General features: G+C 44.3%; 2 protein-coding genes across 2 annotated transcripts in view; one reads left to right on the top strand and one right to left on the bottom strand.

Moving 5' to 3' along the window:
• Positions 1–3,034: 3,034 nt before the first annotated feature.
• On the bottom strand, positions 3,035–4,336 carry LOC129740454 (protein D2-like). The gene is made up of 3 exons (XM_055732136.1): positions 4,109–4,336; positions 3,696–4,036; positions 3,035–3,604 (listed from the first exon to the last, which is right to left on the bottom strand). Exons 1-3 carry the CDS (start codon positions 4,190–4,192, stop codon positions 3,454–3,456), a joined length of 576 nt encoding a protein of 191 aa, XP_055588111.1. The 5' UTR covers positions 4,193–4,336; the 3' UTR covers positions 3,035–3,453.
• Positions 4,337–10,173: 5,837 nt separating this feature from the next.
• Positions 10,174–18,113, top strand: part of LOC129738010 (cadherin-87A) — a 565,342-nt gene continuing 557,402 nt past the window's right edge. The window contains exon 1 of the mRNA XM_055729186.1: positions 10,174–11,830. Within this exon, the coding sequence (XP_055585161.1) occupies positions 11,651–11,830 (180 nt within the window). The 5' untranslated portion in view covers positions 10,174–11,650. The remainder of the gene's footprint in view (positions 11,831–18,113) is intronic.

The following is an 18,113-nucleotide window of genomic DNA, read 5'->3' as shown; positions in this document are numbered from 1 at the left end:
TGTGTAGAATGTTGCTCCTATTTGATTTTGGAATTCACTCTTCAGTTGTCAAAATGCCGTCCAAGGAAGAAGAGCAGCGTATCAAAATTTTGCTCGCGCATCGCGAAAATCCGAGCTACTCGCACGCAAAGCTGGCAAAATCGCTAAAAGTTGCCAAATCAACCGTTACAAATGTAATTAAAGTGTTTGGGGAACGTTTGTCGAAATCGAAAAACGGAAGCCGCTGAGACGACAAAGAGGGTTGCCGGTAGTTTCAAGCGAAATCCTGCCCCAAAAAAGCTGGGTGTATCGTCTACAACCGTGCATAGAGACAAAAAACGAGCCGGACTATTGACTTACAAGAAGGAAGTGACTCCAAATCGCGATGATAAACAAAATACGACGGCCAAAGCGCGATACCGAAGGCTGTACACGACGATGCTGAAATGCTGAACTTCGCGAAGAAATATCTGGGGTTGACAAGCCATCTGTACCTGTGGCTTGAAAAGCAGCATTTTCATAGCTTCCTGGACTGTCAACCACGAAATTTTCGTGAAAGTGTTTGAATAAACGTCTACTGCCTTTCCTGAAGAAACACGGTTGTTCCGTACTGTTTTGGCCGGATTTGGCATCTTGCCATTATAGTAAAAAGGCCATGGAGTGGTACGCCGCCAACAACGTGCAGGTGGTTCCCAAGGACAAGAACCCTCCCAACACGCCAGAGCTCCGCCCAATTGAGAAATACTGGGCTATTGTCAAGCGGAACCTAAAGAAGACCAAAAAAACTGCTAAGGACGAGCAGCAGATCAAGGCAAACTGGCTTTCTGCGGCGAAGAAGGTGGACAAGGTGGCTGTACAAAATCTGATGGCAGGAGTTAAGCGTAAGGCTCGGCACTTCGGATTTGGAAAAGCGGAAGCCTAACTGAATATTTTTCCTGAATTTTATACCAATTAAACTTGAAAAGGAAATTTAATTTGGTTTTCTAAATTAACGATTTCACCGATTTACACGCGTTTTCCCTTGACCAAATTTTGACCGAATCACCCTTTATTGGACAACTAGCTGACCCGATGTGCTACACCTTTCAAAATCTAAAAATATTTTTTTTAATTATTCAATTTTCCATTGTTTTGTTAGCATTATTTGCAACACAAAGATAACTTAAACTAATATTCTGAATCTTGATCTATTTATAAATTTGTGTTAAAGATCTGATAAATTTAATCTGTTTCTTAAGGGTTCGCCCTAACAAAGAAGGGTCTAAAATTAATCGTAAGCAATCAATCTTACCTATAAAATATGGTTGTTTTTGCTTGATATGTTCTTGATTTATGCTAAAAAATTGATGAGAGAGCCCCCCCTGTCCTTCCCTTACCCCCTGCTGAATGGAGGTCGTGTTCTTTAATAATCATATCCATTTTTTTTCGTTCCCAAAAATTCTCTAATATCGATCCATTGGTTGCTAAATTTTAAAGCTTTATAACAAAATTTATATGGAGCCCCTTCCTTTCTTCACCTCTCTACACTGTTAAGCGCAAGGGTCTATAACATTCGTAGAAACATATCTCGTAACCAAGTACCTTTCTATGCCATATTTGTTTCCATTCCAAATATTCATAGAAGCATTCCTCGTACCCAAATATCGTTCCATGCTAAATTTGGTTCCATTTGCTGTTGTTGTTCTTGAGTTATGCAGTAAAAATTGTTTAAAACTCTCCTCCCTCTTTCCTTTCTCCCCGCTGGAAGAAGGCATGGGTCTAAAACAATCATTAGAATATATCACGTTCCCAAATATCCGCCCATGCCAAATTCGGTTCCATTTGACTGATTCGTTTTTGAGTTATGTAAAAATTAAGAAGAGGACACCTCCCCCCTTTATATCTCCCTACTGGAAAGAGGGAGGGGTCTCAAATAATAGAAGAAATATTTTTCGTATCCAAATACCTTCCCATGCCAAATTTGGTTCTATTTGCTTTATTAGTTTTTGAGTTATGTAAAAAAAATGAAAGAGGCCCCCTCCCCCTTTCAACTGCAAAGAGGGAGGGGTCTAATCGTTGAAATATTACTCGTATCAAAATACTCTCCCATGCCAAATTTGGTTCCAATATCTTGATTAGTTTTCGAGTTATATGAAAAATTATTAGGTAGCCCCCCTCCCCCCCTTCCTATCACCCCACTAAGAGGAGGGAGGGGTACTTAATATTCATTGAAATATTCCCCGTTCCCAAATACCACCTCATGCCAAATTTGATCCCATTTGCTTGATTGGTTTTTGAGATATGCAAAAAATTGTCTTTTGTTTGGAAGGCCCCTCCCACCCTTCCTGTTTGAGGGAGGGGTCCCAAACCATAATAGGAACCTTCCCCGGCCTCCGATACTCACACCTGTTAAGTTTCACGTAAATCGGTTCAGGAGTTTCTGAGTCTATAGGGAACAGACAGAAAGACAGACAGACAGACAGACAGACAGAAATTCATTTTTATATATATAGATGTATCCCAACTATCCTAACTTGTTCTACCAGTCTGACCATTTTACCTGAGTCAATTGCAGGACTCCGGGTAATTGTCATAGTCTTCCTGTAACGGTTAATAATGGGAAGGGGAAACGAGACACTGTTTTATGCTCCATAGTGTTTCCAATGCCGGCTTACAAACACACTCAAAGCGCTCGTTAGTATCATTTGAGAAAATCTTCGTTGTCTGCCTGGCGTTTGGCCGGTGATTTTTTCCACCCTACTTTGTCTTGTGATGGGATAGGGAGAAACTTGAAAACGTTTTTTTTTGTTTATTTCTGTCATACGCATTGCGAGCGATTGCGCTGGGAGGACAATGCCAGCGATCACAAAGTTTACGATCGCCAATCGTGATCACATCTGATGCCAATTAAGTTGAAATATTTATCGAGAACTCATGTTTGGAGCAGATACTGAATTGTGGATGTTACATTTACGATATCCCCTCACCTTATTCATGATCATGTCAATCTCATCACGTTATCGTTTTTATATATATATATTTTTTTTCTAGTAAAGAAAATCAGGAAAAAAATTGCTTGAGCTTATAACTGTTTATTCAATAAACTTAAAAATCACTATCATAACTTCAGATCTTGCTTGAAACAGTTATCTGAATCTGAATATGTCACAAATATTTTGCCTACAATATGACTGTTGGTGGCTCTTATAAACAATCTCTTCATGAATGTTCTTTACGCGCTACAACAACTGCTTAGTTTCTATCAGTACACAAATAAAATAAAACACGATCCTGTTCATTATCGGGCTCGTGTAAAACGCTCGCAAAATAAAACCTTAAATCTACATTGAACCACGAACTTGAGCCGCCACTCGAGAATGCTTACATACAAGTTCCTACATATTTGACCGAGACGAGCCGGCTCCTCCGTCGTCTCGATTCCACTACAGGCGAACGTCCCCCGGTTCGTAGCGTAGGTACTTGGGTAATAAATAATTAATAATCGTTGCTCTTGGGGAACTTTGACAGCAGCACCGGAACGTAATCGTCGAACTGTGCGACGAAAAAGTTGCCCGCGATCGGCTGACCCAAACTATAACGGCGGGCAAAATCACGCGTCGAGAAACACAGCCGTGGCGTTCGATTTCTATGGAAAGAGAATGTTTGAGAGATTGAGTCACTACCCGTTTTCTGTTTTGTTTTCGATGACATCTTGACATTGAAAAGGGGTAACCTACTTCTTCGATGCCCGGGGTGCTTCCGAATAATCGTTGCGGCAGTGCTGCTGATAAAGGAGGAAAATATACCGATGGAATCCCGTTCCGGACCGGGGGAAGGCTGGAATGTATTCGAAGAGAACCTCCCCTTGTTCCACGTGCTTTCCGGGGATATTTCCCACCAACCAGTGAGCGAATTCGCGGTTCAGCGGCTCGGTTCGGCTCGGTGAGTCCGGGTCTATCATGATCAATGTGTAAAAAACGATGGGATCGGCACACCACTCGACCTTGGGCTCGTCTCGAACATCTACCGGGGTCATTTCCTTGCCTGCGTCCACCAGCTTCTTGGATCGGTAAGCAACCTACAAAAAAAAACGGAATCAAAATCACAATCCCAATCGTGCCTCGGATCTCCGAACTCCGCATTCATCAACCTTGGCAAACACCAGCGGCGCCCGATCGATGAGCACTGGAACGATATCGTGCTCAGTGAACATCTGATTAATGTCAGCTTCCATTTCCTGGATGATTGTCACCTGGAAGTGCTTTTCCGACCTAATAATTTCCCTTCGTCTCAACAGGTAGCAGCAAATAAGACGTTCGGCTGTTAGATCGTTGAATCGCCACACTTGACTGATTGGAGCTCACTGTCCGAGGCGTCTGAGGCGTTGAAAACTTGCATTGCATTGCAAGCCGAACGAAACTCGACGCTGCCGGCCGTGCCGTCGTTGTTCAGTCGTCGTCGCATCGTGCATCGTCGTAGAGCACACTTTATTGATAACAAACAAACAATATGTGAATGAATGTAAGACGCCCGAAAGGTAAATATTACTTACACGGTATGTTTGCATTGTCAGTTTCATCGTTGACTGCTGGCTCAGAGATTTAATCCGAGTGATAGCGTCGTTGACCGAGCAAAAGGGCAACAATATAGGCTTGAACGTTCTTGGTGGTATTATGTTAAGTGATCCATACAAAAATTGTTCTTTATTGAAAAAAAAAACCTAAAAATAGTAGACTGTAGAGTCTATAGTATGGCCCATAGAAAATGCGAAAATTTTTAGCAGGCTGTTTTGGGTTGTTCATGGTTATTTTTGAGTATTTCTTTTTGTGTGTGTATGAGCTCCAACCCATCATCTGTCAAGTGACGTAAACAATGCAACACTACACTACAACATACGATATATCTGCAAGATGTCCACAAATGAGATAGTGACTAGTTTGCTTCTCGCCCAAAAATCTACCAGGCAAATGTGACGGCCGTAGCATGCCGTCTAACGACTTTTTCCGTGTGAAACGTTCTCTCCTTGATGGTCCACGGAAGCCAAAAAGTGGAAGGCCATGGTCTGCACGCACTGTAAAAGTGGTAAAACCGGTCAAGACAAAAGTGAAGCGGAATCCAGTAAGATTAATGCGGAGGCTTGCTGAGGAAGAGAATACCTCGAATTCTTCCATGCAATGGCTGGTCAATAAATAAAAAATAAATAAAATAATGAAACATCTTGAGAATTCACAGAAAACTGCTGCAAAAGTTACCAAAACAACTTAAAATTGTATTCCACGTATAGAATATGTTGTCTCGGCTACAAATATTCTAAATGAAAAGTGCCCAGCTAACATGAAATCGTAATAGAAATGATAATCCAAATCGACTATTAACACATTTTCAATAACCATCGTGAACACGTTGGTATTACAGGGTCCGGCAATTGAAGTGCTACATCGAATTAAACATATAAATTGATCAAAACAACAACTTTTTATTTCAAATTCATTAAATTTCCCTTGAAAACAAATTACTTTTTCGAAATTTACTGGTAAAGTTCGACTTGTTCGCCCTTGAGTTTGACCACTCGCTGCAGACGGTCGAGGAACACATCGTATGATGCCCGCAGGTTTTCTTGTGGGTTTTATTCCAGGCTGCCACGAGATGTCGCTTCCGGACCTCTACACCTTCATGTTTCTTAGAGCAGACTTTGGCCTCACACATACTCCAAACAGCGAAGTCCATAGGGTTCAGGTCTGGCGAACTCGCCGGCCACTCGGAGCTCGAAATGAACCCTGGAAAATGTTGCGCAATCCAAAGTTGTGTTTTCTTCGCTTTGTGAGCCGGCGTCGAGTCCTGTTGGAAAACCCAATCTCTGGAACCAAAAGGTCGACGTGCCCACGGTTCGACGACATTCTGTAGAAATAGTTCCCGATTTGTATTTTGGTTGACCTTCACTCCCTCAGGGACAAAAACCAACGGAGTCCGGCCATCTAGGGTGATTCCGGCCCAAATCATCACCGATGCTGGTTTCTGTCGCCGGGTGGTCGTCAGCAAGTCGGCATGGCTTCGTGATCTGTGTGGCAACCAAACTCTGTCGTTCTGCTTATTCACGAACTGCTGTACGGTGAAGAGTTTCTCGACGGTAAACACGATATTCTTCGCGGCCCTATTCAGCAGCGCCTTCGCTCTTTTTACCCGTTCTTGTTTCTGCTTCACCGTAAGGTCTTGAACCTTTTGGATCTTGTAGGGCTTGGTCTGAAGTTTATCTTTCAGGATCCGACGGAGACTTCGATCCGATATGTTCAAATCCTCTGTCAATTTTGTGGCACTACGAAGAGGATTACTCTTAAGGCGCTTCTTGACGATGGCAGGTGTCACCACAGTAGGTCGGCGTCCCCCACCATACCGTTTTTTTGGCACTTCCGGTCGCCAGGTATCTTTTAGCTGTACGGTATACAAAACTTCTGCACACACTTATATCGGACTGCTCACGATCTATGTCCTTCAGCCGTTTGCCAGCTAGGAACAAGGCAACCATAACACTATGTTTCTGTTCGAGATCCATTTTTCCGGATAACACCTGATTACAAAAGTAACACTTCATCCATTTATTTTATTTACATAGTATTCCGTCTCACGACATAACTGTACGAACATAATTCCTAAAATTCACTCGGTCCATGGCAACCGTTCTTCAATTCCTCGGGCACCCCACGTTCACCAGATCACGCTCCACTTGGTCCAACCACCTCGCTCGTTGCGCCCCCGCTCGTCTTGTTCCTACCGGATACGTAGCGAACACCTGTTTTGCAGGACAGTCGTCCGGCATTCTCGCAACATGTCCCACCCAGCGTATCTGGCCAGCTTTCACCACCTTCTGGATACTGGGTTCGCCGTAGAGTCGTGCGAGCTCGTGGTTCATCCTTCGCCTCCACACTCCGTTCTCCTGTACGCCGCCAAAGATAGTTCTTAACACTCGTCGCTCGAATACTACGAGTGTACGCAGGTCCTCCTCGAGCAATATCCATGTCTCGTGCCCGTAGAGAACAACCGGTCTAATGAGCGTCATAAACAGGTTACACTTCGTGCGAGGGCTAAGCTTCTCGACCGCAGTTGCTTGTGGAGTCCATAGTAGGCACGACTTCTGCTGATAATTCGCCTCCGGATCTCACGGCTGGTGTCATTGTCTGCGGTCACCAGTGAGCCGAGATAGACAAAGTCTTCGACTATCCCCAGCTCGTCGCCGTCGATCGAGACCTTGGTATTACTCGACAAGCGGGTTCGGTCGGTCACGGATCCGCAGGCCATCATGAACTTCTTCTTCGACGTATTAATCATCGACCCAATCCTTCCTGCTTCGCATTTCAGTTTGCGGTAGATCTCCTCCACCGCCGCAGATGATCTGCCGACTATATCAATGTCATCGGCAAAGCATAGATAAGTTGACTGGATCTGTTGAAAATCGTGCCCCGCATTTCGCCCACCGCTCGTCGAATAACACCTTCTAGCGCCACGTTGAACATCATGCAGGATAGACCATCACCTTGTCGAAGCCCCCTGCGCGATTCGAATGAACTCGACAATTCACCCGAGTTCCGCACACAGCACTGCGTTCCATTCATCGTTGCCTTGATCAGTCTGATCAGCTTCCCGGAGAAGCCGTTCTCCTTCATGATTTTCCATAGCTCGTTACGGTCGATCGTGTCCTATGCGGCACTAGAGACTTGGTGTTCACGGTGGAGTTGGATTCGGGACAACACTTTGTAGGCGGCATTGAGTACAGTGATTGCTCGGTAGTTCTCACAGTCCAATTTGTCCCCCTTCTTGTAGATGGGGCATATTACCCCTTCCTTCCAGCTCTGGAAGCTGTTCTATGTCCCAGATCCGGGATTTAACCGAGGCGGGCGCCGGTTTCGTGTTTTGTTCACTACGGAGAGTTTTGGGCGCATCTTCACTATCACCAGATAATGGTCTGACTCGATGTTGGCGCCTCGACAGGATCTGACGTCGATGATGTCCGAGAAGTGCCGGTTGTCAATCAAAACGTGGTCGATCTGTGATTGCGTTTGGTACGGTGATCTCCAGGTGTACTATGGCCTTCCGGCATTTCGTTTGGAGGCGGCGAAATCAATAAGTCTGAGGCCGTTTTCGTTGGTCAGCTGGTGCGCACTGAACCTTCCAATTGTCGGTTTGAATTCCTCCTCCTGGCCGACCTGAGCATTAAAATCCACGATGCGATTGATATCATGTTTTGGGCAACGGTCGTATTCACGCTCAAGCTGCGCGTAAAATTCGTCTTTGTCGTCAGCGGTACTTCCGAGGTGAGGGCTGTACACGTTGATGATGCTGATGTTGAAGCCGGCCCTTGATTCTCAACCGGCACATTCGTGAGTTGATCGGCCACCATCCGATCACGTGCTTTTGCATCTTTCCCATCACTAAAAAAGCTGTTCCAAGCTCGTGTGTGTTGCCGCAGCTCTGGTAGATGGCACGACCATCTGGGTACGTTCGTACCGTGGAGCCCTTCCAGCATACCTCCTGCAGCGCTACGATGTCGGATTTGCGGCTCTTCAATTCGTTAGAGAGCACGTGGGTAGTGGCCACAAAGTTTAGAGATCGGCAGTTCCAAGTTTCCAATCGCTAGTCCCTTTTCGTCGCGTGGGTCTTTGCCGATTTCCATCCGAAATTTGTTGTTCGTTGTTCGTTGCTTATGTTTTTTTTGTAGTCACGGGCTCGCAAGGCCCGCAGCTAACCCCACTATCTCGCAGTTGCAACGTCGTGATTTTGCTGTTTTGGGACCCGAACACCACCAGGACGTTGTTGCACTCCGCACGCCGCCCCTGACTTGGAGAACAGACGCGTACGAAGCCCCCTAACTCAGTTTGCATGCGACCAAAGCATCCACCGGGGTTGGGTACCCGATCTCCGCTAAGGTTGCTCGCACTCCAGCTAGCACCACGGGGAGGTAGAAAATTGGAGTTGCAGACAAGAGGTGATATGACCACTACCCGAAAGTTGGGTGTATGGGGTCTCGAGTTGCACATTGTCTACCGTTCACTAGCCGATTAACCTAAAGTGTTAAGGGCAATTCGGAAGACGGAAAACAAAATAATCCACGGACACTCGCGTTCACAAAAAGAAACGTGTTTATTGTTCGAGCTCTAGTTTTACGAGAGTTAACAAAAACGGAAACAGTCAATTAGCAGCGTTTGACAGCTGCGATAGAAACAGGGACGCATTCAGCGTTATCGAAGGGACGCAGGGTTTGCACTCTCCACACACAAAGCCTTAAATGATCCTTCAATTTGTACGAGATCTGCGCTAAGGAAAAACATTATCTTTTCCATGACGAAGCAAACAACGGATGCAAGAATAAGTTGGTTTGCTGAAGTAGGTTATTGACACGTGTTTTGGCGCGCATTCATCGCAGTTCATCAAGGCAATTAGAGGAACTTGGCCGCCAAATAATGCGGCTGATGTTGTTTATTGCGCCGCCCGCATTTTATTTTAGCCGCCAAAGGAGATGAACTCGTTTCGGCCGTTTTAGGACATTTACTCAACATGCGGGTCACCGTTAACAAAATTTAGCATTGAATGAGATACTCTAGTGCTTTCAAATTTTTAATGCGATCCAGATAAGGGTTTTAGCAATAAAATAAACGAAATTAGTTGAAAGTCCCCTACAAAAAAAATCACTTCAATCAAACTCAACCGATTAATTAAGAACGAATCCGCCTCCCCTTCGTTTGGAAAACGTTCATTTCGTTCTATCCTGTTCTGCCCTACAGCGCAAGACCGAGAGGACCCTCGTCGTCGAATAACGCCCGCTCCAATCATGTGCACAGCGAAATTCACCGGGCTCTCTGCGATGTAAGATACTCTACAAAGAGAACTCCCTTATTTGCCCCGACAAAACGGAGAGAAGGAAAGAGCTAAACGGAAACGGAATAACGGCCGAGAGAGCCCGGTAGAACCTGTTCGTGCTTTCCTTTCGTTGCCGTAATGTTTTGATTTTGTTTTGCTACTTCCATTCAACTTTCATCCATCCCTATAGCATCCTGGTTAACGGCTGAAGGCCACCGGATCCTCCCGTTCGTTCGTCCTTCCGTCGTCATCGGTGTCGTTCGTTGATGGTTTATCCCTGTTCTCTGGTCTCTGACACAGTTCTAGTGAGGGTGCTGCTGCTATAATGCCGTACACTTGTCGGGATGTTGAGTCAGTCTCCGTCGCGATTTCACCGGACACGGATTGTCATAGTTAGATCGGAACGAGTCGGTGAGCCGTGGGAAAACCGATTTCCTCTTTGTTTTGAAACTAGAAAAAATAAAACATTGTTGTGGCTTCGAGTGTCGCCCGATTGCATACCCCGGATTATTCGTAATCGATTGCAGATCTTTGCGTAGAAGACCAACGGATGTGTTTGGGGTCTCGGCACCAGAGTCATTAATTGACCTAACGCGTGAGAGGAGTTCCGTAAAAGTATCTGAAAGCACCGCGATATGGGATGGAAATCAATTTTTCCTTCGATGGTGAAAGTTTCGAAGTTCCAGTGAACGAGAAAACCGCATAAAAGTTTTTTTTATTCCGCTCCCGAAGTTGTTGATGCTGTTATTGTTGCCTGGAGTGTGTGTGGGATAGCCTGGAAATTGGCAGATGCTGCAAAGGTTGGGGGTTGTATTTTAATTTTGTGCCCCGAAACCAACAGGAGAATTTGCGTTTGAAGCTAGATATATTCGCGTATCGGTACCTGCTTTCGGCAGGAGCACCCAGAAGTGCTAGCGGGATGATGATGGGTTTGTGTTCGCGAGCTCCATCCACGGGGAGCAAGTTTCGTTATTAATTCTTTATCTCAAGTTTTTGTTGTTCTTTCACTTTGGAAAAGCATTGCCGGAGAAGTTTGCCGAGAAGTTGCTGCTTGGTGGTTGCTTTTTGTTGAAGCTGTTTGTCGGTGTTTTTGTTGTGATTGTTACGCCTCGCTCGCTGTCGCTCAGCCCAGAACAGCTCCATTTGCTATTGGTTCCGTGAAGTTTTCTGCGGTGCTGCCTGGAGTGTTGTTGTGAAGAAACCCACAACATACGCAAAGTTTATCGGCGGATACAGAACGACGAGTTTGTCATATTCTGATTCCGTGCACTTTAGTATCAGCAAGAGTTTCTAACCTTGTCGTCTTCGTCGTTGTCAGTGAAGGTAATGAATACATATTTTAAATGTGCTCGGGTGACGGTTGAGAGCCAAGCACTCTTTCCATAGACTTGAGCATAGGTGTTATGGGACGAAAAGTTGCAAGTGAAAAAGGAAAAACCAAATTATCAGGTATAGAGTGAAAAATGTAATGGAGGCAAATTCCAAATGATTGAAACGAATCGTGAGTCCTTGAAATAAATAAAAGAAGAAGCTCTCGGTCCTAGAGTTCCCCGCTTGAAAGTCATGTCCCAATGAAGTTTGTTCCTATTTCCGGGTGAATTGGGTGGCTGCTGATTTATTTAGTGTTTCATCCTTCGTGCCCGCGTTTGAGATCAAAACTTGACTCAACTTCGGAACGGAAGGGGCGGTTTTGTGAGCAAGATTAAGCGAAGAAGAAAATATACCTAGTGCTCCATCACTAAATCAAGTGGAAGAACCACCAGCAGCCGTTGCAAACTCAGCAGAACCTGAGTTAGCCACAAGGATCTTGAACCCGCAAATAAGGTCTTCCCTTGTAGCTTGTATGTATGTAAGTGCAGAAAAAGGAGTGAAAAAAAACCCGTGTTTAAAGCGACGCGCATCAAAAGGAGGTCAAAAACGGTCGAGTGTTGCTGCATTTTTTTTCGTCATTTCTGTTGAACGAGAAGCAAAGCAAAAAAAAATAGTCCTGCGACCGGCACAGAAGATAGCAAACGGAAAAAAGGTAAACAGAAATATTTTTGTTATGTATTTCTTCTTTCTACTTCACTTCCAATAATCGGGTCAAATAAGGGAGAAGTCATCATAAAAAGTTCGGTTAAAATGTTAAAGGTGCTGTCAGGTCCCTGTGGACCACGACAATGATGCCGAAATGTTTTAAGGCGCGACAAGTTTGAGCATTTCAAAAAGAAAGTTGTTTGCTTGAAATCCAAGACCGAAAGATAGCCAAAAATAAAACATTAAACATAAAAAACGGCCGATAACATAAACCTAATTTAAATTAACTTATGTTTAAATTAAAGCTATGTTAAAGCTAAGGAGCGTTACGGATTACACATTTACACATTGATTTGAAGCCAAACAAGTACAACACACCGTTGAAGACTTGACAACATCGATTAAGCGGGTGGTTTTGTCCAAAAACTGTTCTGCTTCTAGGTAGCCAAAAGGTGGTTTGGTTACGCCAACTGCGGGATGGGGCATCCAAACTCAAACTTTGGAGCAATTGTGGACAGTCAACAGAGTTTGTCAGGATATCGTATATTAACATTCGCTGCAAATATGTTTTTCTTTGGCTCAGAGACGTTATAGACAGAAGAGCACACCTTTGTGGGTAGGGCGGGGTCTCGCCAGAGCCGTCGATGCAATGCATAACGAAGAATTTGATTCTGAATCCTTTCGGTTCGTTCGATATGGACAGAATGGTAGAGTGCCCAAACTGGTGCCGCATATTTCAAGCCACTTCGCACCAAAGAGCAGAAAACTATTTCGTCGCGGGAATCCAAACAAAGCGAAGCATGTTATTGTCGAGATATGCTGATTAAACGAGAGCTTCCGATCAAAGGTTACTCCCAGATCCTTAACCAGGTGACAACTTTTTCAAGTGGAGTGCCACCTAAAGCAAAAAAAAAAGTTTCTGATTCTAAAAAAGCTGATTCACATGCATTTATTGGCGTTTACTTCCATTCCATGTTTTCCTCATCATGCGAGAAGTCTATTAATGTCTTCGCAGCGCTATCTACTCTTGACTCAACGATCCGGTAGATTTTCAAATCAGCTGCAAACAGTAGTTTTGGCGATTGATGGAAGGTTGCTAAGTCGCTTATAAAAATAACGAAGATAAGTGGTCCTAAGTGACTACCTTGCGGAGCACCAGACGGCATATTAAACATAGTGTAGTTAATTTCACCGATATTGCCGAATCCTTGACGTTTAAGCAGGTAGGAGTGCAAACATTTGCTTATCCATTCAGGGAAACCATAGAGTTTTGATTTCTCCATCATGACCATATGAGATACTTTGGCGGAGGCCTTGGCAAAATCGACCACTTGCAGTTTTTTTTTATCAGTTGCAGCATACAGTTTACTGGCACAGCACATCAAGTTGGTCAACGTTGATCTTTTCCGGATAAACCCGGGCTAGACCTCGGCAAGTATCAGAGCAGCTGCTCTATTAGAGCTTTTCGTTGAAAAACAGCAGAAGATTGAAATTCCGAGTTCCACCAAGGAAGCTTAAACAGCTTTTGTCGGTTTGGTCGTCTGGGAAAAGGGTGTACACCTCACAGATGGTCATAGAAGGTAGAAAGTGCACTGTCGATATTCAATTGAAGGGTGATGATGTCAATCGGTGTTTAAAATGGCGTGCGGCGGTTTTACAATTTCTGTAATATCTAGTCCATTTAAGAATATTCAGCACACTTGAGATAAACCAAATGCAAAAGTGTACTCAATTACAGCCAGTTCCTGTTCAGTTGAGGCGTTTACTGGCAGAAAACTATTTAAGGGCGAACAAGAAGTTATTGCGACACATTCAACAAGGCATAACTTTTTTACCATTTGAGAGAACAAATTCTTTCCAAACACCTGGAATTTTCTGACCTGTCACACCGGCAGTTGGGAAAAATATTGAACATTCACCATTCAACCGTCTCCAGAGTGTTGAAGCGGTGCCAGGAGCGGTTGACGTTGAACAACGGCAAAGGAGCTAGAAGAGAACCGGGATCGGAGAACAAAAAGACAGAGAGAAAGGTGAAGCGGGTGAGCAAATCACAACGTCTCAAGTCGTGATTTGGCTAAAAAAATCGGCATGTCGCAGAGCTACGTCCCATAAAGCAGCACCATCCCTTAATACCATAACAGAAGCAATTGTAAAAGCAGCAAATGCTAGTATCCGCTCACCAGTGGTAACTATCATCATAGATCAGTGCCCTGGTGGAGCAAAGCAATAGAGAAAGTTGTTTACGATCGACGAAAAAAGTTTAAACGTTTACGCAAACACCTGGTAATCCTCAGCACGACGAAGCATTGAAAAATTTTCAAGAAGCTTGTAACATCTCCCGATTGAAAATTGCCGAAGCAAAGAAATTGAGTTGGGAAAGCTTTGTCAGTTCGTTTAACCCCGAAACCCCAATCTCAGTCATGTGGCAAAATTTCAACCGTTTCTCCGGAAAAAGAAAATCGTCAAGAATTATTCTTGAAACTAGTAGTGGTATCACTAACGACCTCAAGAAAATCGCCGACTGTCTAGGAGACTATTTTCAGTTCATCTCTGACCAACCTCAGCTTCCCATTCCACCTATTCCCAAAACCAGCCGACGAGGTCGAAACGCTATCTCAGAAATGTAACAAAAATGTTCTACCCAAGAATTTTTTGTTGCCACAGAAACAAAAAAAAGGAAAGGCGTTCGGTCCTGACATGATTACCAACGAAATGATACGCCGTCTACCAATAGTTACAAAAACACAGTTTTTAAAGTGTTTCAATGATCTGTGGGATAGCGGCACCTTTCCTTTGCACTGGAAGGAAGCAACTGTCATACCAATCCCAAAAATAGGAAAAAACCCGAAAATCGTTGGAAACCAGAGACCTATTTCTTTAACAAGCTGCTTAGGAAAAACAATGGAACGCATGGTCAACCGTAGATTAGTTCAGTGGATAGAAAGTCGCAAATTATGGAGCACACAGCAATACGCATTCCGGAAGGACAGAGGCGTAGATCAATATCTAGCAGAACTTGAGGCAGCGCTGGAAGATCCATTGAAGAAAAAGCAACACTCAGAACTAGCCTACTTGACCTCAGCAAAGCTTACGATACAGCCCAAAAAGCGCCGATTCTCGAAACGCTTGCAAAGTGGGGGATCAATGGCAAACCTTACAAATTTCTACAAGACTTTCTCACAAACAGGTCCTTCAAAGTCCTTGTAGGTGGAACCTTTTCCGACGAGAAACGGCAAAAAAGGGCGTTCCCCAAGGATCGGTGCTGGCTGTAACCCTCTTTCGTGTAGCCATGGAATCAATTTTCGAAAAGATCCCTCATGGCATTCAAGTGTACGTGTAGGCTGATGATATTTTGTTGATGGTGTCGGGAACCCAAGTCAAAAGCATAATAAAAAATGGCAAAAGGCAGTCTCAGCTGTTGTTGATTGGGCCGACCAAGTCCGATTCACGATATCCTCTGAAAAGTCGAGCATCTAGCATATATGCAATAGAAGGAAACATAAAACGATACCTGAAGTTCGTATCCACAACAACAGTGTGCCTCAAGTTAAAAAAAAGCACGAATCCTAGGCGTAACGTTTTCAAAAACTCTTAACTTTTCCGCCCATATCTTCGAACTCAAAGCAGCTCTCGAAACAAGAATACATCTGCTCCGAGCCATAGGTGGTCACCCATACGGTGGTAATCGAAAATGCCTGCTGCTAACCTTTTTTGAAAGTATTGTCGTATCCAAAATGTACTATGCAATAAATACAATAGTTAGGAAAGGCTTAAATTCTGTTACCCCCCTTAAGCCATGTTACAACGCAGGCTTGCGTATATCTTCTGGGGCAGGCTTCTTCGAATCTCTTGATTTTGGCTCTGTTTTTATCATCTCCTTGTCAAACGCCTGAGAGAAATATGCTTTCTCACACTTAAAACGATCAAGCAGCCCATATTTTGTTGGAGAGCATTTCAATCACGCAGTCACCCGATCTCATTCTCGCTAGGAGAAATTTTCATTAGCTTCTCAGTTACTGGCTGAGAAATCAACGATCGCAATTCATTTCACTGATCACTCGTATAGCACTGGTTAAGTGTTTTCAAAGTCACACACCAACAGTGCTCTGTCAGTAGAAGAGTGATCATTCGTTAGAGAAAAAAATTCTCCCCGCTCTCTCTGCAGTAGAGGATAAATTGCTCATTAAAAATTAACTCACAATTATTCGGAGCGAAAAAGTTCACTGTCTCTTTTTGATCAAGATGAGCAAAATGAAGCCTGTTCTGGGGCAATGCGTAGCAGCCCAGTACTTTCCATCCATGCTGAAAGCGGTACTCTGCCTTGGAATTTTAGTTTCACCGAGCGTCTAACTTGCCATGCGATACGACTTTCAGAAAAACCACATGGGAAATCTACTCCTGCCACAGAGAGATCCCTACAGATCTTTCAATCGCTCACCGGAAAATCAATTCGAACCGTTTGCCGATCTTACATCGTGGGTACTAGACCTTGAAACATAGAAGCCCCTAATATCGATTGGACTATTAAAAAACAGTTTAAAGCCGGAGAAAACAACAACAAGGCGATACAAATTTTTAAAAACCACATAGAAGCACGGTATCAAAATTACCTGGCTGTATACACGGATGGTTCTGTGGCAAATGGACATGTAGGTTTCGGCATCACCAACAATTCGAGAGATATATCCTTCCAACTCCCGGATGAATGCAGCATCTTCTCGGCAGAAGCAATGGCGATACTGTATACTCTGAAAAACGTTTCAAATAAGTCAAGGTACAAAACTGTAATCTTTTCGGACTCGGCAAGCGTGTTGGCAGCAGTTGAATCGGGGAATTCTACTCATCCATGGATACAGAGCATCGAACAAGAGCTGCGTAAACTTAAAGGCACTTTATGCTGGATACCTGGTCATGTTGGGATTGATGGGAATACTAAAGCCGATAGGCTAGCTGCAGAAGGAAGAAGTGGTCCTAAAATTAAACGGATGTTCCAGCACAAGACATCATCAGTTGGGTGAGAAGTGAAATAAGGGTAAAATGGGAGTCAGATTGGTTGTTCAGCTGTTTCTCCGACGAATCAAAACCTCGACGCTTGCTTGGAAGGACAGGAATAACTCATCGGAACAACGAGCTCTGACGAGACTGCGTATCGGTCACACAGCAATTACCCACGCAGAATTTTTCACCAAAGGAATCCTGACCTGCGGCACTTGTAACGAACCACTCACCGTCTCACACATCTTCGGAGAATGCAGAGCATATGCAACATACAGACAATCCAGCGGCATTGGACATAGGATAGAAGAAGCTTTGCATCCAGCCAATGAAGAAAAGCTAGTAATTTTTTTACAAAGTGCAAATTTATTATCAAAAATCTAGCTTTAAGAATTGAAATGTAACCAATTTCTCGATACAGAGGGTGAATGACCACGAAGGTTAAAATCCTCTTTCAATAAATAAAAATAGAATAGAAATATAATAGATAAAGGACACTGTAAATGACAAGATCTACATATCTGAGTGCCTTGAGAAGCGCCTTCTGCCGTTCTTCTAAAAGTGTCCTGGAGTGGTGTGCGGCCGATTCTGTCCATTCTCCCGGCTTTTTAGAGGGGCGGTCAACGACGGATCAGATCTTCACATTAAGGAAAATCCTTCAAAAATTCCGTAAACACCAAGTCCCTACGCACCATCTATTCAGCGATTTCAGAGCCGCATACGACACGATCGACTGTAACGAGCTATGGAAAATCATGGACGAGAACGGCTTTTCCGGGAAGCTGATCAGACTGATCAAGGCGACGATGGATGGAACGCAGTGCTGTGTGCGGATTTCGGGTGAATTGTCGAGTTCATTCGAATCGCGCAGGGGGCTTCGACAAGGTGATGGCCTATCCTGCATGATGTTCAACGTGGCGCTAGAAGGTGTTATTCGACGAGCGGTGGGCAAATGCGAGGCACGATTTTCAACAGATCCAGTCAACTTATCTGCTTTGCTGATGACATTGTTATAGTCGGCAGAACATCTGCGACTTAGCCCTCGCAAGAAATGTCACCTGTATATGACGCTCATTAGACCGGTTGTTCTCTATGGGCACGAGAGATGGATATTGCTCGAGAGGGGGACCTGCGTACACTCGGAGTATTCGAGCGATGAGTGTTAAGAACCAGCTTTGGCGGCGTACAGAAGAACGAAGTGTGGAGGCGAAGGATGAACTACGAGCTTGCACGACTCTACGGCGAACCCAGTACCCAGAAGGTGGTGAAGGCTGGCCGAATACGCTGGGCGGGAA

The sequence above is a fragment of the Uranotaenia lowii genome, chromosome 1 (genome assembly GCF_029784155.1).
Source record: "Uranotaenia lowii strain MFRU-FL chromosome 1, ASM2978415v1, whole genome shotgun sequence".
Lineage (NCBI taxonomy): Eukaryota > Metazoa > Arthropoda > Insecta > Diptera > Culicidae > Uranotaenia > Uranotaenia lowii.
Note: the sequence above shows the minus strand (reverse complement) of the source record. Positions and strands in the feature narration are given on the sequence as shown.